Source organism: Brassica napus, chromosome A9 (genome assembly GCF_020379485.1).
Source record: "Brassica napus cultivar Da-Ae chromosome A9, Da-Ae, whole genome shotgun sequence".
Classification (NCBI taxonomy): Eukaryota; Viridiplantae; Streptophyta; class Magnoliopsida; order Brassicales; family Brassicaceae; genus Brassica; species Brassica napus.
The window spans coordinates 15707444-15729143 of record NC_063442.1 but is presented as its reverse complement, the minus strand read 5'-3'; the positions used below and the strand labels follow the sequence as shown (position 1 = coordinate 15729143).

At 34.4% G+C, this 21700-nt stretch overlaps 7 protein-coding genes and 1 non-coding gene across 8 annotated transcripts; 2 read left to right on the top strand and 6 right to left on the bottom strand.

The window, feature by feature from the left end:
* Positions 1-1134: 1134 nt before the first annotated feature.
* On the bottom strand, positions 1135-2466 carry LOC106391281 (ubiquitin-conjugating enzyme E2 2). The gene is made up of 5 exons (XM_013831895.3): positions 2075-2466; positions 1967-1992; positions 1785-1874; positions 1609-1697; positions 1135-1472 (listed from the first exon to the last, which is right to left on the bottom strand). The coding sequence occupies exons 1-5, from the start codon at positions 2197-2199 to the stop codon at positions 1344-1346; spliced, it is 459 nt and encodes a 152-aa protein (XP_013687349.2). The 5' UTR covers positions 2200-2466; the 3' UTR covers positions 1135-1343.
* Positions 2467-2519: 53 nt separating this feature from the next.
* LOC106391687 (pentatricopeptide repeat-containing protein At2g02750) lies at positions 2520-4945 on the top strand. Its single transcript, XM_013832388.3, has one exon. The coding sequence runs from the start codon at positions 2725-2727 to the stop codon at positions 4579-4581; it is 1857 nt and encodes a 618-aa protein (XP_013687842.1). The 5' UTR covers positions 2520-2724; the 3' UTR covers positions 4582-4945.
* A 259-nt stretch (positions 4946-5204) lies between these two features.
* Positions 5205-7376, top strand: LOC106391284. Its single transcript, XM_013831897.3, has 12 exons — positions 5205-5462; positions 5533-5594; positions 5687-5755; positions 5835-5913; positions 5992-6062; positions 6140-6241; positions 6314-6403; positions 6486-6560; positions 6672-6704; positions 6803-6883; positions 6996-7067; positions 7183-7376. Exons 1-12 carry the CDS (start codon positions 5408-5410, stop codon positions 7222-7224), a joined length of 831 nt encoding a protein of 276 aa, XP_013687351.1. The 5' UTR covers positions 5205-5407; the 3' UTR covers positions 7225-7376.
* Positions 7348-9355, bottom strand: LOC106391282 (probable pectate lyase 6). Its single transcript, XM_048740707.1, has 4 exons — positions 9031-9355; positions 8264-8951; positions 7843-8085; positions 7348-7770 (listed from the first exon to the last, which is right to left on the bottom strand). Exons 1-4 carry the CDS (start codon positions 9237-9239, stop codon positions 7531-7533), a joined length of 1380 nt encoding a protein of 459 aa, XP_048596664.1. The 5' UTR covers positions 9240-9355; the 3' UTR covers positions 7348-7530.
* Positions 9356-11662: 2307 nt separating this feature from the next.
* TRNAA-AGC lies at positions 11663-11735 on the bottom strand. The gene has a single exon. It is a non-coding gene; the product is annotated as a tRNA-Ala (tRNA).
* A 162-nt stretch (positions 11736-11897) lies between these two features.
* LOC106391286 lies at positions 11898-13281 on the bottom strand. Its single transcript, XM_013831899.3, has 2 exons — positions 12613-13281; positions 11898-12406 (listed from the first exon to the last, which is right to left on the bottom strand). The coding sequence occupies exons 1-2, from the start codon at positions 13158-13160 to the stop codon at positions 11989-11991; spliced, it is 966 nt and encodes a 321-aa protein (XP_013687353.1). The 5' UTR covers positions 13161-13281; the 3' UTR covers positions 11898-11988.
* Positions 13282-13388: 107 nt separating this feature from the next.
* LOC111214543 lies at positions 13389-13786 on the bottom strand. The gene has a single exon (XM_022717487.2). It carries the CDS (start codon positions 13753-13755, stop codon positions 13501-13503), a length of 255 nt encoding a protein of 84 aa, XP_022573208.1. The 5' UTR covers positions 13756-13786; the 3' UTR covers positions 13389-13500.
* Positions 13787-17137: 3351 nt separating this feature from the next.
* On the bottom strand, positions 17138-19733 carry LOC106391287 (PHD finger protein ALFIN-LIKE 6). Its single transcript, XM_013831901.3, has 5 exons — positions 19459-19733; positions 19202-19234; positions 18454-18682; positions 17699-17828; positions 17138-17614 (listed from the first exon to the last, which is right to left on the bottom strand). Exons 1-5 carry the CDS (start codon positions 19553-19555, stop codon positions 17369-17371), a joined length of 735 nt encoding a protein of 244 aa, XP_013687355.1. The 5' UTR covers positions 19556-19733; the 3' UTR covers positions 17138-17368.
* Positions 19734-21700: the final 1967 nt, after the last annotated feature.

Genomic DNA, 21700 nt, shown 5'->3' with positions numbered 1-21700 from the left:
TTTTTCTGGTCAATTATATAAATGCCCGTTGTAGATAGTATTCAAGGGTACTTTGGCAGTGACGATTGTTCCAATGCCGTTGCATGTGCTTCATCGTCTAAAATCCATAAATACTTTACAGGAAAAACAAAAATCATAACACTTTCTTGAAGAAACAATATTAACAATTCTTTACTAAAAAGATGAAAAACCCAATATATTCATGAAAAAAAAAACCACTTAGCGTAGTAGACTAATAATGGTTTAAACTTAGGGCATTAATTAGTGTTATGCACTTATGCTCTTAGATCAAACTCGGCAAAATCGCATGCTAATTTTAAATCAAAGGAAGATTAGAATTACCTCAAAATTCAAACTCATCTTACGAGAAAGTAAATGAACAGTTAATCAGCACATAAGAATACAGCTCGACAATTGTTAAAATCTCGACACTTTCGAAGAAACGGATACAAACGTAATGGCATCGCTTTCAGGAGAAAACGACATTCATTTCTTAATCTCGTTCTCACCGACAAGTGAACCAACCAACCATCTCTAATCTGATCAATTATAGACATCAGAGCTTTTAATCAAATATAAGCAATTATTTTTCTCCACGTGTTGCATTAAAAAAAAAGGATCCCATGCAAAAAGAAAGAACATGATGAATTAAATTAGTTTATGAATATTACCGAAATTGTTAAGTGCCGCATGATCTGGTTTAGCTGTGAATTGTATTAGCCTTCGAAGTTTTGCCGAGTCTTCTGATCACTTCAATAGTTATTAACAAGTTGAAGATCTTTGACTATACATATACGGAGAATAAGAAACGTGAAATTGAAGTTATTATATTTAGAATAAAAAGGGCATAATCATATTCTTCAATGCATTAGAAGTTTTAAAAATAAAAACCATACCTAGTCATGTTCCTCTATGGTGCTGTCGAGCTGAGGTTGTGCAATGTGCAGAGTAGTGAACAAACAACCAAACAAAAATAATGGTAAAAGTAGAAGAAATGAAATATCACATTTTTCAGCTTTCATGTCTTTTCAAAAGTAGTAGCTGCAGGCTCTTTCTCGCAGCTAGAGTATTAGAGGATCATATGCTCTCACGAGTCGGTGATAAGGACGAGAGTGGAATTTGCTATCAACCGTCTTTGTGAAGATCAGAATATGAATATGAATGTGGTGAAGATAATACATGGAAGCATTAAAAGAAACATATCACGGAGTTTGAAAAACACACAGAGACAGGAAAGGAGAAAAAAAAAAGAGAGAGAAGTGACTGTTGGTGGAATGAAACACAAGAGAGGAATTAAGTTCAATGTCGAAGAAGACAAACGCTCTACAACAAATACTATGTTACTAGTCAGCAGTCCAGCTTTGTTCAACAACCTCGCGGACTCTTCTGTTGTACTCACGTTTGCTTTCGCTGAACATCCGTGCAGCTTCCGAGTTCGCAGGTGAATTTGGATTAGGATCACAGAGCAATGACTGTGATTATAAAAAAAAAGAAAAGAAAAGAGAGATTGTTCAAAATGGAGATCAAAGATCCCATGTAAAAAGGGAAGTAGATGAAAGCATAAGAAAAAGAAACCATCAACTGTTGTACATATATATATATATATACCTGGATGGAGGTAAGTATAGCAGCAACATCATATATTGGACTCCACTGGTTTTGTAGAATGTCCAAGCATATACTCCCATCAGCATAAACTACATACAACAATGACCAAGTGTAAGCTTCGTGGGTATCACATGCCCTAAGAATAAGAAAGGTTAGTGTTGTTATTTTCAACTTACTATTTGGATGGAACATCCTTGAAACAAACCGAACCGTTGGTGGTTTGTTTGGATAATCTTCTGAAAACTGCAGTGAGAGTTTGAAAGTCCCTGATAAGATCACACAACAGAGATATAAGAAAACATTCAAAACATTGCCAAAAAAACTCAAGATAAGTGATTACAATTAACAAAACCTTTACCTCCATCCCATGGGGTATCATCAGGCCTGCAAATCCACAAAAACAAGGCGTAAAATAAGAAGAGTGGAAGACTTAGAGAATGTTTTCTGTAATCAAAATTTGATTTACCCGAAAATAACAGCATTCCAGAGCATGATGTTGTTGTCTTGTGGAGCACCGCTGATTCCTGCTGGAGGGTCTTGCTGCAACCTCTTGAAATCCCTCATCAATCTCTTCCTCGCTGGTGTCGACATCCTTCTCTCACTTCTATCACACAACTCAAAAACCAACTCCAATTCAAGATTTTCAATCAGCTTCAACAGCTTCGCTTAGAAGCAAATCAAAACCACACACTTCTCTTTAACCTATGAAGCGCTTAAGACAGGATCAAATCAATTCACCATAAAGATCGAAACTTTTGATAAGCCCATATGAAAACTAAGCAGAAGCACCGGATCTAACAAATAAACATCGTGGTGATCGATCAGCAAACAATCTTTGTACAATCAAACTCAGATATTTGCTCAGCCGTTGTTTAACCGATAATAAACCGTTAAAATCAAACTGGTTTAAACCAGACCTGAACCAACAATATCCTGTTGCTTTGGTTTGATTCTTTAACAGAGAGGAGCATCGTAATAACCGATTTAAACCAGCACGAGGTTGCTTAACCGATGATAAACCGTTAAATCGCACTGTCACAATAAAATTGTTGCTTTCATCTCTTGTCGACGACAATGAAGAGAGAGCCGTTGATGCGCTCTCCTTTGCCTCTCTAGATGATAAACCTCACAAGGCACCGAGTCATAAACCTCATAACCGCTGGGGTTCCGCTAGAGGCGGTGTTGTACACGCGCCGCCACTGTTCTTCTCACTCACCCGACAAGTTCACATTCCCGCCTCTTCTCAAATCATGCGCGAAGCTCGGCGACGCCACCCAAGGCCGAACCCTGCACGCCCAGATCATAAAGACCGGCTTTTTCGTCGATTATTTCACCGCGACGGCTCTGGTGAGCATGTACATGAAGGTGAAACAGACGAAGGACGCACTCAACCTGCTCGACGAAATGCCTGAGAGGAGCGTCGCGAGTGTTAACGCGGCGGTTTCTGGGCTTCTGGAGAACGGGTTTGCTAGAGAAGCGTTTAGGATGTTTGGGGAAGCTAGGGTTTGTGGGTCTGGTACCAACTCTGTTACAGTGGCTAGCGTTTTGAGTAGCTGCGGGGATGTAGAAGGAGGGATGCAAATGCATTGTTTGGCGATGAAGTCAGGTTTTGAGACGGAAGTCTACGTTGGGACATCTCTTGTTTCTATGTATTCGAGGTGTGGGGAGTGGGTTTTAGCTGCGAGGGTGTTCGAAAAGGTTCCGCTTAAGAGTGTTGTGACGTACAATGCGTTCATCTCCGGGTTGATGGAGAATGGAGTTCCACGTTTGGTCCCTAGTGTCTTTAATCTCATGAGGAAGTTTTCAGATGAAGAACCAAACGCTGTTACTTTCATTAATGCGATATCTGCTTGCGCTAGCCTTCTGCATCTCCAGTACGCTAGGCAAATCCATGGTCTTGTCATGAAAGAACCGTTTCGGTTTGATACAATGGTCGGTACGTCTCTCATTGATATGTATTCGAAATGCCGGTGTTGGGAATCAGCGTACGGCGTTTTCACAGAGATGAAAGGTACCAGGAACTTGATATCTTGGAACTCTGTTATCTCTGGGATGATGATCAACGGACAGCATGAGGTAGCAGTTGAGCTGTTTGAACGGTTGGATTCAGAGGGGCTTAAGCCAGATTCCGCCACGTGGAATTCGCTGATCAGTGGCTTTTCGCAGTTAGGGAAAGTAGTGGAAGCTTTCAAGTTCTTTGAGAGAATGATATCCGTAGTTGTGGCTCCTAGTTTGAAATGTCTCACTAGCCTTCTATCAGCTTGCTCAGATACTTGGGTTTTAAAGAACGGCAAAGAGATCCATGGACATGTCATTAAAGCTGCAGCCGAGAGGGATGTCTTTGTTTCAACGTCTCTTATGGATATGTACATGAAATGTGGGTTGTCGTTATGGGCACGCAGAATCTTTGACCGGTTTGAACCGAAACCCAAGGATCCGGTGTTCTGGAACGTCATGATATCTGGCTATGGTAAACATGGAGAGTGTGAATCTGCAATTGAGATCTTTGACCTGCTACGAGAGGAGAAAGTAGAACCGAGTTTATCAACCTTTACTGCTATTCTATCTGCGTGTAGTCACTGTGGCGACGTCGAAAAGGGAGTTCAAATTTTTAGTTTGATGCAGGAAGATTATGGGTTCAAACCTAGTACAGACCACATTGGTTGTATGGTTGATCTCTTGTGTCGCTTTGGGAGATTGAGAGAGGCCAAGGAGGTGATAGATCAAATTTCGGAACCATCATCTTCGGTTTACTCATCTCTGCTCGGTGCCTGTAGGCAGCACCTGAATCCAGTGCTTGGGGAGGAAGCGGCAATGAAGCTAGCTGAGTTAGAGCCAGAGAATCCGGCTCCGTTTGTGATCTTGTCAAGCATATATGCTGCATTAGAAAGATGGGAAGATGTGGAGAGTATCAGGCGTGTGATAGATGAGAAACAACTAGTAAAACTTCCGGGTGTTAGTTTGTCTGGTTAGGTATATGGACTTGGTGATGCAGAGAGGTTTACTGCAGAGCACAGACAGGGTTCCCTTCGGGGAGTATTGGCATGGTCATCATGATTTGGAGGCTATTAAGCAGATGATACAGAGACCAGTATATGCCTTGGTACAATGAAGCAGTTACTTGCACTGAAGAGTTGAAGACCCCTTTGTGATGAATATTTATTTGTAAATCAAAGATGAGACAAAAGTAGATTGATTCTTTGTATTACCAAAATAGTGTTTGTTTGCTCTTGGGTCAGAGCAAATTGTATAACATAAAATGAGTTTTTTTCTACAGAACAACATATTCTATTTGGTGTAAACACTATTTCATTCTCTACTGCTACTTTATGTTTCCTTTGGTTGCGTCTCTAACAAAAAGATGAGGATGGACACAAGAACCAAGTTTGCAAGGTTGTCTGTAATTCTAAATAATCTACTCCATACTTAGGTGACGAGTTGTTAAGAATGGTTAGAGTCTTCTGGTTTGATGGAGCTTTCAAATTTCACCTGTAGAGAGAACTTTTGCATTAATTCGCATTTCAATATGATATTTACAAAATTGGCCCAAGAACTTTACAAATATGCTTTAATTCACCTAAATTCGCGGTTCAGATTTATTTAATATATGCTGGCTTCTATGTATCGTCAACGGACAAGATTAGTTTAGTGCAGGGGCTATTACAACTACGGGAGAATAGTTTAAGAACGACACCGTTTTATGCAAAAAAGACCGACATTGAGCAAGCTTTGACAGTTTCTTACGCCGGCGAACGAAAATTTCAGAAGTTGACGAAGAAGAAGACAACTTTATTGGACGATGGCTCTGCAATCCGGTATTGGGTTATCGAGGATTCTGATTCTAGCTGGAGCAGGTAACTAGGCTTTCTCGATCATCATCACTTTCTGGAGAAGATTTGCTTATTGGTGTTTTCGGATGTGAAGGTTATACAGGAACGATCCTAGTGAAGAATGGGAAGATGTCAGATCTTTTGGGGGAGCTACAGGTTAGCTAAAGCTTTCGTCTTTGTTCTTCTGAGTTTTGAATTGATAAGGGAATTGTAAAAATAAAAAAAAAAGATTCCTTTTTGTTTTAAAGGCTTTGGTGAAGAGATTTGAGAGATCAGGAGAGCATTCAGATGACGATTCTGATCCCATGGCTACTCAGGTAACTAACTTCCTGTGTGTATCTTGAGGTGAAGAGTGTTGTCTGGATAGTAAGTAACTATGTGTGGGATGTTGTGTAGATGCAACGGTTAGCTATGGAGATCCGGCAAATGTCGTCTTCCCGGCAGATAACTGTTGTCAATGGAGGAGCTCAAGGAGGTTTGTTTTTTTTTTTGTCTTTTTAAAGGAATGTGTTTTTGTTGTAATCTCTGACATTCTCTTGCTTATGTTTTCCAGCTGACTTCACCCCACTTATAGTTCCGGCAGCGACATTAGGAGCTATAGGCTATGGCTACATGTGGTACAAGGTATCTCTTATTAGAGTTCCCAAAGTTTTCTTACAATGATTTCTCTGAAGCTGATGATGTTTGTTTCCTGTGTTTAGGGTATTTCATTCTCTGACATCATGTGCGTAACAAAGAAGAACATGGAAGATGCTGTCTCCAACTTGACAAAACATTTGACCACCGTTTCAGAAGCTATTTCTGTAGGCTGCCTCTTGTATATATATATGATCTTCTTAAGGGATTCTAATTGTATGATTATTGTTGTTGGTCAGAATGCTAAGAAGTACTTGTCTGAGCGGCTTAAGAAGACGGACGATAAGCTGGAATCACAGAAGGATCTCTTAAAGGGACTCCAGGACGATGTACGAATGTGATATAAACTAGTTTCAAAAGCTTTTATATTTTTCACGGTGGTATTAATAAGTTTCAGACCTATTGGAACAGGTGGGTTTGACTCTAGAGGACCTTGCTAAGATTGGAGATGATTTTTATGCAATGCATAACATGTTTGGTGGTATGGTGCGTGACCCACCAATGGGACTCTCTCTCTTTCTTTCTTACTTATAACTTAACGTTAAACCTATTAGTGGTTCTTATTGCATACTGATTCTATCTAATTCCTATTTCTAGGGTGGAACATTAGATAGTATTGAGTACAAACAGGTATCTTCATTTTCATTCTTGTTATGTTCTGAATATTAACTCAAATGACATTTGTATGGTTTACTTATTTGTCTTCTCTTTTTTTCCACACTGGGCAGAATATTGCGAATATGGGTTTAATGCATCTGTGCGACTCTATGGGCGGAGAAAATCACAATATGCCTGATATTATGATGCAGGTTAGTATGAAATGAACAATGCACATAATCTGCTGGTATTACATTACCTCTTAACTGTTTTCATTTTGTCCCTGGACTTTTTATGATAAATTGCTACATGTGGTCTTTGCAGGAGAAGCTTCGACTTTCTGGGAAGTCAAACACATGTATAGTACTTACAAACGAAGAAACTTCAAGCTCTGAGGTATTGTCTGATCAATACATTTTATCAATATGCAGTCACCGTCTCTGACATATTTAGATGCAGTAGTTAGATTAATTTTTAACCTCCATCTGATCTGTGTTTTGACATGTTTCAGGGTTTGAAAGAAAGCGATAAGATAGAGCTTATTGAAGGCTGATTCAGATGGCACCATATTAAGGATATGATGTGTAGTATAGAATACTGAGAAATAGAAGTGATTATTTATGTATTTTTTGTTGTTTAAAATTTAATGCCCTTTTAGGGCGAATAAAGAAAGATATGAAAAACAAAAAGAATGTGCTTTTTTCATTGATTGTTTTTTATACAAAGCCAAAAAAAAAGAAAGAATGAAGCCTAACCCATTTATCCGTACTGCATTATTCACAACAAATAACAATTCTTGTTCAGTCCTTTCTTGTGTGTTACTACCATAACAGCACTCGGACGACAAATGGATTTTGTATCAGCAGGACTTGCCTGGTCTGCAACCAAGCGTACCAGCATCTTTGGTTAGTCTTCTTACCCCTGTTCCCGGCTGTGGCTGGATTGCAAAATGTCTAGGAATTGGATTTTCCGGGGCAGGGCTCCATGCGTTTGCCCTTCCTGATTTTACAAAGTAAGCTCCGTTCAAAAAGTAATCTCTCTCTGATTGCCAGTTCCATGATTTCCACTCTGAATACTTTGCGTACTCTCTCTTTGTAACCTGCAATAAAATCTCTCAGTTGTGTCTCAAGTGTTGTTGGGTAGTAGAGAGTGTAGTGGTGGTCTCTTTTACCTGCTTGGAATTTTCTTTAGGAGGAGCAATGAAACGGTTGCCTTGACTTATAATGGTAGGATTCATGTTTCCACCAATTGCATACATTTCCCAATGAGTATAGTCATTGTTGACCACATGGACCAAACCAAATCTGGCCCTTGGCATTCTTTGAACCAATCTCTTGCCAAAATGGTTAAAAGCTACCGTTATCTGCATTTTCTTGTCAATCACATCCTCTTCTCTGGCCCCAAACAGCATCACCTGCGAAACCGACAAAACACTGGTAAGTCAGGGAGTACATGACTGGATCTGACCAAGCCCAATGAAATATTGGCCTTGACCTCCAAATTATTATAAAAAAAAAATTATAACGGTTTTTAAGAAATGTTTATAACTCCTTATTGTTTTAATTCTATTGGTATGGCTTGGCCTTCTTTACCTCGTTATGGTCGGTGAGATGGCAATTGGAGATAGTAATCGCGGTCGATCCCATGATGACATCTATCATTCCATCAGTACAATTCGTCATGGAGACATGATCGATCCAAACATTGGTCGATCCAAAAATATTGATCCCATCACCATCACTTGTTGTTCGATGCCCAAAATGATGTTCAGAGTCTCTAATCATCCCACCGTTTCCAGGTACAATCGTCTTGATGTGAATGTTGTGTATGATCACATTCTTCACGAACTGTAACGTTAAACCTGCACCTCCGGTTATATGTATATTCGCTCCTCGACCATCGATGGTCTTGTCGCTGTTTATGATCAGTTCTTGTTGCAGTTTTATGATCATGCTTCTACCAAATATGATCCAAAGCGGTCTGTCGCGTGTCACTGCGTATCTTAAGGTTCCTGGCTTGGGGTTCATCAGGTCGTCGTCGGATGCGTCGGTGACTACGTACATCGGTCCCTTCTTGCCTCCGGTTGTCTTCCGACCGAACCCTAGGACGCAGTCCGCTAACTTTTTCCGGTTTTTATGCCAGTTCCTGTGTCCTCGCCAACATTTATCGATAGCGTTGAGGGAATGGTACCTTCCTCCACGTCTCTTTGTTTTTCGACCGCCTCCAACTTGTCCGAGCTCTCTCCTTGTTCCGTTGTCTGCACCAGTTGTCTCCATTGCTCTGAGCAGGGACAGGAAAACAAAAACAAAAAACGTTCGGTTACTTGTACAATAAGTTAGGTTTATTTTTGAGAACGTACAATGCGGCATGGTAGTTCAAATGGTCCGTGACATTAAAAGGATTCGGGTCATAAGATTCTATAGTTTGTCTTAACGCGGCGGCTTGACGTTGGGTCCAGTATTCATCGAAGACTGCGACGTGAGCTTGAATCGATGGAGCCACCACGGCTAGACACAAGGAGAGGAAGGCAAAAACGTGGCTCCCAAGGTTCAAATAAGCAACCGCCATTTTATTCTATTTTAATTTATTTTATTCGGGTGAAGAACCCTTGAAACTTCTTGGGTCGTCCAAAAAGTTTTCTGGTCGGCCCAGGGTTTAGAAATAAATGATTAGATTCATTGTTTGCTTATATAACAAGGAGCCTGAAAGAGAGAGGGAAGGTGAAAGACATTAATGGAGGATCATCGATTAACAGAGTAATGATTTGGTAACCATTGGTTTTAAAAGCTCTATGTTTGTTATTGCATATTAAACCAATTATAGGATGGCTTTGTTTTATTGTTCTTTCTTCGTTTTATCCTTCTTTTGTGGAATATATTCAGTTATTTTTGTCATCAAACCTAACACTATTACTATTTAAGTGTGTTATTTATAATTTATGGGGTTTATTACGAAATGAGTTTAGTAATCTGATAAAACTGTAATACTTTTGTTTATAGGTTTTATAAAATGTAAATATATGTAAATATTGTTAATTTATATATGTAAATATAGAATTTATATTTAGAAAGTTATGATTTTATGATTTTTGATATTTTTATAATTATATTAAATGTAAATATTATTAATTTATTATTTGACTGTTACCGCATTTGGTAGTTAACCAGTCATAAGTCACCCGCAAACGCACCAATTTTTAACCGCAATACCAGTCGTACAAATCTCTTAAAACTGCTAGAAACCGCAACCGTCCGCATCCACAAACTCCCGCAACCGCAATCGCAACCGCTGCACTTAAACCAGTCAGGCCCTTAATGTATAAAAATAAAACCGAAGATGGAAACAAACCATAAAAGTGGGTGCTATTAGAGTTGCGGTCAGGAGTTCACTCATGGTAACATGTTGATAGTTGATACACGCCACAAAGAAAAAAAAAATGGACCTTAGAAAGAAGTAGAAAGAGTATGAAGTGTATTGGACATACATCTTTGTACATGAACAGAAGTCTTTGTTATGATCATTGAAACTTGGGTCGGTTATAAACGCAAGCTTTTTAGCATTATGTCTCTGTTACTTACAGCTTCTTAAGATCAAACTGTGGCATACGTAACGATAATGTTTAGTTTATGTAGCTAGAGAAAATGCGTATAATTAGCTTTGATCATTTGTCATTTATACACCAAATCTTTGACAGAAAAAAAAACAATACACCAAATCTTCAATACTTTTTCATCACTTGAACAAGCCATACTAGAGTAGTATTAGTGTTTGAGGATTATGGAAATGTTCGTTTCTCCATCTATCATCTCCATCCAGCTGCTCCATCTATGTGATCCATCCAAATGATCCATCATATTTTAGATTTTCTATCAAGATAAATTTTATGTTTGTTTCTTTATTTCTATTTCAATCCAGATGAGTTTAATAAACAAATTACAAATATACTTTTGATTTGATTTAATCATATGTTTGATATTAATTTTAACTATATTAATTTTTATTATTTAGTATAAAATATATTTACACTGAAATTATTTTAAAATTAGTATTTCACATTTATAAATTTTTATTTCATATAAATTTATTTATTTTATTTAAATTTTATTAAAATTTAACTGCTACTGTAACTTTTCATAAAACTCAAAATAGAAACTTAAATTTGAATAAACTTCCAAACAACTCAAAGTAGAAACTCAAAGTGCAAACTCAAATTTTATGAAACTAAAATTTAAAAGATGGAATCAATGGTAAGATTTTGGCGAGAAACCGTATTTTTACGATTTTGGCGAGAAAACACGCTTTTACTGTTTTGGCAAGAAACCGCGTTTTTACGGTTTTGGCGAGAAATCACGTTTTTACGGTTTTGGCGGAAAAACGCATTTTTGCGGTTTTGCGGAAAATTGTGTTTTGTGGTTTTGCCGGAAAAATGTGTTTTGTAGTTTTGATGGGAAAATGTTTCTTTGTGGTTTTGTCGTTTTTCATGAGTGATAAAATGATATTAGGTTTAAGTTTGTAATCTGTTAATTATATGGAGATATAATTAGACATTATACCATTTTGACAAGCTCCTCTCCATTTAGATGATCCAATTTGGATCAGCCAGCTGATTTTTAAAATTAAGCTTAAAGTTTTAAAACTCATTTAGATGAGTCATCTAAATAACTTGTACTTTCAATGCCTAAACAAACAAAAACTCTCATCTTCATTCAGATGACTCATCTGGATGGAGAAACGAACAGCTCCTATGTGAACCAAGCATAGCGAAACAACTTTTTTTACATCATAACAACATCTTTTTTTTTTGAAACACAAACAACATCTATTCACATATGAAAAAAAACTGAATACATTAGGAAGACCCCTTGACTTGCAAACGTGGGACATTGGCTTCTCCTTTGGTTCTAAAAACAGGAACAATGGTAGTTGATGGCCTAGCATTGGGTTATTGTGTAAAAATCGCATGATAGAAAAAAATAATAAAAGTCACAAAATGGAGATGCGGGGTATCGATCCCCGTACCTCTCGCATGCTAAGCGAGCGCTCTACCATCTGAGCTACATCCCCATTATTGATGTATAAAGGTAACAGAAATATATTAACTATCTAAATGTTTATCAACTTCAAAGTCATAGTATGGGTGTCAATATTAATCATTTACTTGTTCATACTGTGACAAATAATTGCATTATTTGTATATATCATCACTATATCAGTAAGGGATAAAGCTACCAAAAATCACTTGAACATTACTAACAGTGAGAAGAAACAAGTAACAATATGTGAAGAACTCTGTTCTTGCTCATCATCAAAAACCAATTCAAGGCAAAGTTGGTCTTATAGACTTCCTAATCTTCCTCATAACACTCCACATAAACGTAGACACAAAGAAGAGAGCAACACCAGCCACAATAGCTTCTCTCAAACCAAGATTCACCAGCAAGTTCACAAGCAGCCCCGCTAACACAACCCCGCAGAAATTAGAGGAAACAGCAGACCAGAAGGGCATGTCTAGGATCGATGCTATGATAGCTCCTGTCCAAGCACCAGTTCCAGGGAACGGAACGGCTACAAAGAGCATTAGTCCTAACCACTGGAACTCTTCCACAGGTCCAGCCTTCTCTTTAGCTCTTTTGAACAAGATTTCAAGTAACTTAGAAGCTGTTCTGCTCTTACCCGCCAAGAAAGAGGCTAACTTTTTGAGGTAGAGTATGATAAATGGAACCGGAACCATATTGCTACAAAAAGAAAACAATGTCACATCTTTTTCCTCATATAATCAAATCATATGGATATAAGATTGAACGTAAACATATAATAATATCTCCAAATCTCATTTAACTTAAACAACAGAAAAGTTGCCAATGTCACACTTTTATATTATCGTTAGGACCAATGTCTGAAACCAAATCAACAACAATAACAAGATGTATCCAAGACTAACCCAAGAACAGAGAAGAAAGTGAGAACCGTTGGTTTAAGCTGCATCCAATAACCAACTGGTATAGCACCACGGAGCTCGATAACCGGAAGCGTGGCTAAAGCAAAGACCACAGCTTCGTCTCGCCAACCAAACCGGCGGAGAGCAGCGGCGATTTTGAGACCAAAGGTGGATGATTTGATGGAGTCAGCGGCGCCTTTGGCATCGCCGGACCTAGCGAACCAGAGCAAAGAGAAAGCGGTCCAGAACACAACGCATATCGCGAGTTTCAATGGGTTTGCGCCAATAGACGGAGGAAGCTGGATGAGTTCGTTATCTTCTTCTTCTTCTCGGAGAAACCCATCTGGAGAAGAGCAACGGGTGGTGAAGTCACGGCGTGATGGGTAGAAAAGACTGTACCTTTGACTCTGTAGGGTACTGTTCTGATTCAATCCTCCTGGAGAGATGGGAGATGAGAAAGGCCTAGTGGGTATTGGAGTCAGTAGATGTGTTTTTGTGGATGAGGGAGACAGAGTGCAAGGAGAGATTGAGAGTAATGTAGAAATCGTCATTTTTTGTTTCAGCTTTTCTTCATCTTTAGAGTAAAAGCAGCTCACTCTGGAAACTGAGTTTAATCGGGGTAGGGGGTGTTATTGAACAAAAGTATTTATCTGGGGTGAATGTATAAATCTTCGTGAGTATAAGGTTTATTTGAAGGGTTGTTATGTTAGTTTTACTGTGTTTGTTTGTATACAAGTATGTTCTAATTCATGGTCATACTAAAATCTGAACGCTTAAAATTAAAGGAAAATGGAAGAAAACATATAATTTATTATAATATAAATTTATGATAGAAAAGCATAATATTAATACAAAACATGTGTTTATGTTTTCATGTATTTTGTATAATTTTTAAGAATTTGCTGGTGGGCATCCAGGGAAGTCCGGAGGACAAATTTTTGGAATTGGGATTGGGAACTGCTCCACTGATATCTTTTCATCCTGGTTTGGTTTTGGAGGAGGAAATGGCTCGGTTGGGAAGGTGGGTGGTCTATGGATTGGATTAGAGTCGGTTTGAATAGGCTCGGTCCTAGCTTGGGCAAGACCAGATGCAAGAAGCAGTGTAACTACCATTGTTAGTGCAAAGAGCTTCATGATCTTTATCATCTTTTTGTTGTGATGGAATTGAACATGTTTAGCCTAGTTTGCTTATTTATATTATTGTGAACTTGTGACCTAAATAAGGAAGCATATAATATGTAGTTCAATGTTGCAAAAAAAGAGGAAGCATATAAAATGTGGCATATGACATGTAAAAAGGAAAAAAACTTATATTAGTTGAATATTATCTGTATTGATTTAGTAAAGCAAGCCAAGTGGCATATTGACCCAATAACACTAAAAATAAGGATGATTGGTAGGTTCTCTGATTGATTTGCACTGTTTTTATCTTTTTACACAACTAATTTAATTATCAATCATGATTTAGTAAAACAAATTATAAATCTACAATCCAATTTTTTAAAAATAAATACATTGGATTTAGTAATCAATTTTTCTACATATTTTCTACAGTGTTTTAAAAACTTTTGAAACAAATCTACAGGAATAAAATCTACAAATACAATCACAAAATCTACAATTTAGATTTTTAAGCTAAAAACTTAAAACTATAAACTTCTACCAATCGAGCCCAATGTGTGTAATGACTTTAGGAAAGTAAGCCAATTGGTCTTATATTTGACCTAAAACGTACATTATTTTTCTAAAACATACCTCTTTCAAAACATAAATATTAAAAAGTTGATTTAAATAGATAGTACTCTAAAATTTATATCAATACTATTAAAAGGGAATGATTCCTAAAAAATCTACTTAAAAAAAGTTGTTGCACTCTTTCATTAGATTACTAATATTTTAGTCTTACCTTAAATTTATACTAACAATATGTTACCATATATTTCTCTAATCAATACTATTAAAAGGGAATGATTCCTAAAAAATCTACTTAAAAAAAGTTGTTGCACTCTTTCATTAGATTACTAATATTTTAGTCTTACCTTAAATTTATACTAACAATATGTTACCATATATTTCTCTAACAATAATTTACTCAATACTTTTTATCTATTAGGCCCACGTTTTCTGTACATATTAATATCGGATCTTAGCCACATGCACAATTTTTATTATTATTATTTGTCTATTTATATGAACCAGAGTTTGTTAACCGAAATCCAATTAAAATTAGATTGTCTGAAGCTCATATATCATAATTTGTAAACGGAAGTCCAATTTAAACGTTAACATTTAAATACATAATATGTTGAATTCATATGTTTTATACGATAACTTTTTGATTTGATTAGATAACTCTTTTGTTAATATTTAATAATAGTTCTATCGATTAAACATACATATCATTTTTCCTTATAATTTCAAAAAAACTCACTTTTACAAAATAAAACACCAACAAACCTATAAACATAAAAACACAGTTATACGATTCAAAACCCAAATTTCATAATTATTAAAAATAAATCAAAAACAACCCGCGCTTTTCAAGCGCGGATCAAAATCTAGTTTTATTAGTTATATTGATAACTTTTAACATGTAAAAGCCTGACTAGCAACAATTTCACAAATCCAAGTCAAAATGGAACTTTTAAAAAAAATAATCATTTTTAGTTACATATTTTTACCAAATTAAAATAGTATTTCTTTCGTTTCAAAAGGATTCATGTTTAGGAAAAAAATTGTTTCAAAGATATTTGTTTTTACATTTTTAATATATTTTTATTAAGTAATAATAGTAAATTATACGCTTTAAATAAATTGTGTTTATTATATTTTGATTTGCTAAAGATTATGAAAAATGATTAATCAGAAAAAGTATATTTATCTATACTATTATTTGCGAAGTAAATTTTAGCAATAGAGCTCTCACATTAAAAGTTAGAGCGGTTAATATCTATATTACCCTTAATGAATTTATATATAATTAACTATGTAATTAAAAACGAATTTCTATTAATAATATTATTGTTAATTTTTAAAAAGATAATTCTTATATATTTTGTTGTTATCTTAAAACATACTTTTAATTATAAATTTTAAAACCTTTAATGAATTTTATATATAATTAATTACATAATTAAAAACGAAATTTTATTTATAATAGTAGATTTTTTTTAAATAAGACAATTCTTATATATTGTGTTGTTATCTTAATTTTAATTAAAATTATAAAAGTTAGGAAAATAACATATAAACAATTCATAATTAAATATTAATCAACTAAATTTGTATGAAGATATTTTAGCAATAGAGCTCTCACACTAAAAGTTAAAGCGGTTAATACCTATACTACCCTTAATGAATTTATATATAACTAACTATATAATCAAAAACGAATTTCTGTTAATAATATTATTATTAAATTTTAAAAAGATAATTCTTATATATTTTGTTGTTATCTTAAAATATATTTTTAATTATAAAATTTAAAACCCTTAATGAATTTTATATATAATTAACTATACAATCAAAAACGAATTTCTATTAATAATATTATTATTAATTTTTAAAAAGATAGTTCTTATATTTTTTGTTGTTATCTTAAAACATATTTTTAATTATAAAATTTAAAACCCTTAATGAATTATATATATAATTAATTACATATTAAAAACAAAATTTTATTTATAATATTAGATTTTTTTTAAATAAGATAATTCTTATATATTTTGTTGTTATCTTAATTTTTTTTCAATTATAAAAGTTAGGAAAATAACATATACACAATTCATAATTAAATATTAATCAACTAAATTTGTATAAAGATATTTTTTTCAATATTTTTAATATGTGAATGTTTTCTTTTAAAATTTCTACACAATAATAAACATATATATTTTTAATTAAATATTTCGTCATATATATATATATAATTTCATATTTGATTTACTTTTTTGAAAACATAAATAATAAGTTATTAAGCTGGTTTTTGAATTAATAAAAATTAAACTAATAAATAATTGTAAAATGATTAAGTCCGCGTGTGCGGGCAAAACACCTAGTTATTATTATTATTTAGTATATTTTTTAATGTGTGAAAATTCTAAAATATAAAAAATACTCCCTCCCTTTCAAAGAAAATACATATTTTAGACTTTTTTACATATATTAAAAAAACACATTAAAATTTGACTGTAAATGCATTATTTTTTGTGAATACCAATTTTTCATAAATTTTAGCCAATAAAAATTCAATAAACACCGTTAACTTTTTTTAATGAAATTTACAATTTTTTATTAAATAATATATTAAAAAAGTAAAAGAATAAATTTTTTTGAAACAACTTTTTTTTTCTATAACATGAATTTTTTTGAAACGGAAGGAATATAATATTTACCATTCAAAGACAATCTGTCGGAATGTTTCTCAAACCTAGTATTATCACGCGAGTCCAAGATCCTGTTGGTTAATATTGAACTGAACAGTAAACAACCTTAAGCAGATTTAAGGAGTCTAGTAAACAGACTTAAGCAGACCAAATCAGTAGTAGCATTGACATTAACAACAGCAACAAAGAATCCAAAGAAAAACAAAGAAAGACATCACTCAAATTGTAAATAGTATCAATCCATAAACAAAGACTAAGCAATTTTAAACATAAAGCGTATTTTTAAAAACCTTCTTACATCTTCTAAAACCCTTGTTCAATAAACTGGAAACGTCTTTCTCCTTCTTTCACACCTTCTTCCTAATTCTTTTACATCAAGGCCTGGCTCTCTTGTTACTGCAGCTTGGGCATTTGTAGTGCTTGATGTGTTCTGCCTTAGCAGGTGTTATCTTCACACATTTCCCATGGAACCACTTCTCGCAGGCGTCGCAGCAAATCCAGAACTCATCTGTACCGTCACTGTCTCCACAGGCGCCACACACCGCACCTTGTTCATCGTCTTCATCCTCGTCCTCACTCTCATCTTCTTCTTTAGGCGGTGGAGATGACATCTTTGGTACCTTTTGTAAGAGATTCAGATTAGAGAGACTGTTTGAGAAGAATTACAAAGATGAGGAGTGAGAAAATCGATAAAGAGAACATACCTTTAAACCGTTGGATTTGCTTTTGCTACTGGTGTTGTTGTTACCAGATAGATCCTTGGATTGCTTTGCATTGCCCGTCACAATCTCGAAAATGGTTGGGAGCTCGTTTATCATCTGGAAGAGCTTCTTCCTGATCAATTCATTGGATAAAGCTTAGAGGCAAGGGATTACTAGTAAAATTTCTTTCATTCAAACAACCAAAAGATATAATATACGAAGACTTTGATTAACGACACAATGTCTAACCAATACCCTAAACAAGTCCAAAGTCACAGACTCAGTATGCCTCCATTTCCTTTTTAACCTGTTAGATCTAACCTAACGGATTCAATGATTGTTGCAACAATGCCTAGTGTTAATTACAATGATCCTGCACTAAACTAATACAAGAAATAACTAGTCAGAATTAGAGGCACATATCACATCAACTGAACAGAATCATTATATATATATCTTAATACAACTAGTCTAGTTTGGAGGGATTCATAACATTTGTGGCTTCACAAATGTCTCATCAAGCAAAATATATGAACAGAAAACCACTTTCAAGTTTCAACAGCAAAAAGGTGTTTAGAACAGAGCCATGAATAAGATCACAAGATGTAAAGAAATTCAATGAGACAATGTTAAAATAAAGCTCCAAGACAACACAAGAGGATGCTAGGATGATCATTATGAACTTACCACCACACACGAGAACCAAGAATATCACATATGAGATGCAACACTACTGAGCTGAGAAGAAGGAACATTACCTCTCATTCTTACCAAACCCAAAACGTGCACCAAAGTAGAAGGCAACAGAAAGCAGCCAGGAATCACTGTGAACAGCGACCAGAGACACCCAGTCCTTTTCTTGCATCCCGTCTCTAGCGAAATTGATGCCTAAAGCAGGCTCAGGAAGCTCAGGAGGAACTTCCTCGACGGGAAGATTAACCTCCCATGTCTCATTAGGAAGTCCATAGAGGCACAAGTTCTCTTTCTCTGCATAAACAAACAAACCAACTTAATCTCAGCTGCAAACATGTACTCACTCACAATCAAATAAACCAACTCTTCAAAAAAGTTTAAGATAGACAGAAAATTCAAAGAAGAAGATAATCTAAAGATAAAGCTTCAATAAAGGAGAAACTATAAACAAAATAAACACACTCAGCCAGTCACTATGAAAAGAAAAGAAAAAAACTAAATTTTTACAAACAGTTTAAATAAGATAAAGCTCCTAAAAACATTGATTAATAACTGGGGAGATCTGAATTAGCGAAAACGAGAAACACATTAACATTATGAAATAATTAAAGGACATTGTAATTAACTGAAATTATATTACAAGAAATCTAGAAACCATGGATCAGTGAACAAACAGATTGGTACTGTAAGGCGCACTTGAAACATGCAATCTCAGTGAACTTCAACATACCATTCCACTAGACAAACTATACTGGTCAAAACTAGAACAACATAAACGAAACCTGGCGAAATAAATTTGAAGAAAAAACTCACCAGGATCGCACGTTTGGTAAAACTTCACCATATCTGCATTAACAACAACAACAAACACAAATCTCAGTAAACGACAAAAAAAAATCCACAAAAAAAATTAAATTTTTACTGTTATCCGCAAAACCCAAATCTGCAAATCTGCGCAAGCTCATCCTTCTAATTCGCCGGTACAGGCTTGTCGGAGAAAACAAAACATGCCCGAATCGGACAAAGCAGAAGAGAACAGAGACATAGACTAAGGGAGGACAAAAACTCACCGGTAGTAAGAGCCTTGATAAGACCAGCTCGACGACCTCTGAAGTCAGTAAAGACCTCATCGACAGTTCGAGGTGTTGGATGAGTGATTACCTCCATCTTAATTAACCTCCCCGGATGATGAATTAGCCTCTCAATCGCCGGAGGAAAGTGACTATTCCGGTTAAAATCAAAATCTGGGAAGGAAGGAACCCTAAGAAAAACGATTTTAAAAAAGGAATCAGATCAAAGACAATTTTGGGGCTACGATACGACAGTGTTTTTCCTGACGTCATATATATAACAAAGACAAGACAACAAGTGTATTTGTTTATTATCTGAATTCGGAGTCTTTAGTTAATGATTGAGATTTGAGACTAAACTAAAGTTTTTGGTGGACCCATACATTACAAAGTCACATTTTTAATAATTTTTTATCGTGAAAACTGTATTTACTTTTATTTATTTTTAACTAGGCAATAATATATATTAAAGTTACTAAATATTAAAAGTATTCTTTTGAAAAAAAAAAGGTTTTAATTCTAAATATTTTTACAGCCCAACTTAAGATGGATTTTGAAGGGATAATATGTATGGGCCAATAAACGTTAATGGGCTTTACAGCAATCTGGATGTAACGAGATTTTAAGTTTTAGATGCAAATGGGTCACATGGTTCAGAGGAATAAAGTTACACAAAAAAGGGAGGAATTATGATTCCTTTCTATCTTGTTTCGATGATCCTCTACCTTTTTTGAGGAGTGACAAATTTGACGATATTATTTAGGCGATCACTAAGCTTTAAGATATTATATTGATATCGTGCATATACATGGAGATCAGAGAATTGCACGAAATTGTCACTTCCAAAGTTATAGTTCCCTTGATCTATCAAGAAACACATTTATATGGGGATCTCTCTTGCTAAGAACCCCAATTATAGGGTCTTTTGAGTTATCATAAGTCATAATATTCGGCTTCCTGTGTATTTTTTAATATGAAATTATCAAAGATTGGTCATATATAAGTCTAGAGATACCGTGAGTTATGTAAAACTTTTCAATGAAGAAACTACTATGGCTATGCGGGTATTAATTTTCACTTTTTATACATATATATTTGTTTTATATAGTTAGTGGATTATCTTTTTTTTTTAGCATTTACTATATATTTAAACGTTTGTATCATTTTCTGAAACCCTATAATTCAATAATTTTAAATAATTGAGTTAATAACATAGCGAAAGTGATCTCGCAATCTATACTATTATTTGTGAAGTAAATTTTTAGAATCGAACTCTCACGTTAAAAGTTAGATTGGTCAATATCGTTTATACCCTTAATGAATAGAATGTATAACTAAATTAAAAAATAAAAATGAAATTTTAATTTATTTGATTAGATAATTGATTAAAATTAATAATAGTAAGAATTACCCAAAATCTAAAAATATAATTTTAAAAAGAGATAATTTATGTATATATTGTATTGTTATCTGAAAAAGTCTTTTAGTAAAAAATGTAAAAACATGAATTATATATAAAAAGTTAAAAAACATGAATTATATAACTAAATATTAATCAAATTAAATTCTTAATTATCTAATTAAAATAGAATATTAAATTATCCAAAATCTAAAAATATAATTAAAAAAGATAATTTCTATGTATATATTGTATTGTTATCTGAAAAAGTATTTTAGTAAAAAGTTAAAACATAAATTATATAATTAAATATTAATTAAATATTTTTTTAATTATATAATTAAAAATATAATATTAAGTTATTTTAAGATTTATTTTAGTATAATGAATATAGTGTACAAAGAACTTTTCAAAAATTATGAAAATGTTTAAGCCCGCATCGCGGGCAAAACACATAGTTGTTAATATATTAAATGTTTTTTATATAATTATTAGGAAATGCCTTTAAAAATATCAAACATTCTCTTACTATAAAAAATGGAAATCTAATAATGCATGGTGGTAATCAATGATTATTAATAGGTTTTGTGTATCTATCTATCTATCTATCTATCTATCTATCTATCTATCTATCTATCTATCTATCTATCTATCTATCTATCTATCTATCTATCTATCTATCTATCTATAATAATAAAGGAGACTTCTCTCCCTTCTCAGGCCTCCACGTCATCATTCACATAAGGGCGTTTTATGCCATGTGGCTTACCCAAATACAAGCCAATCCTGCGTTTTATGCCGAAATTTTCAGAAACTAGATCGACTTTCATCTCCTTGTAATGT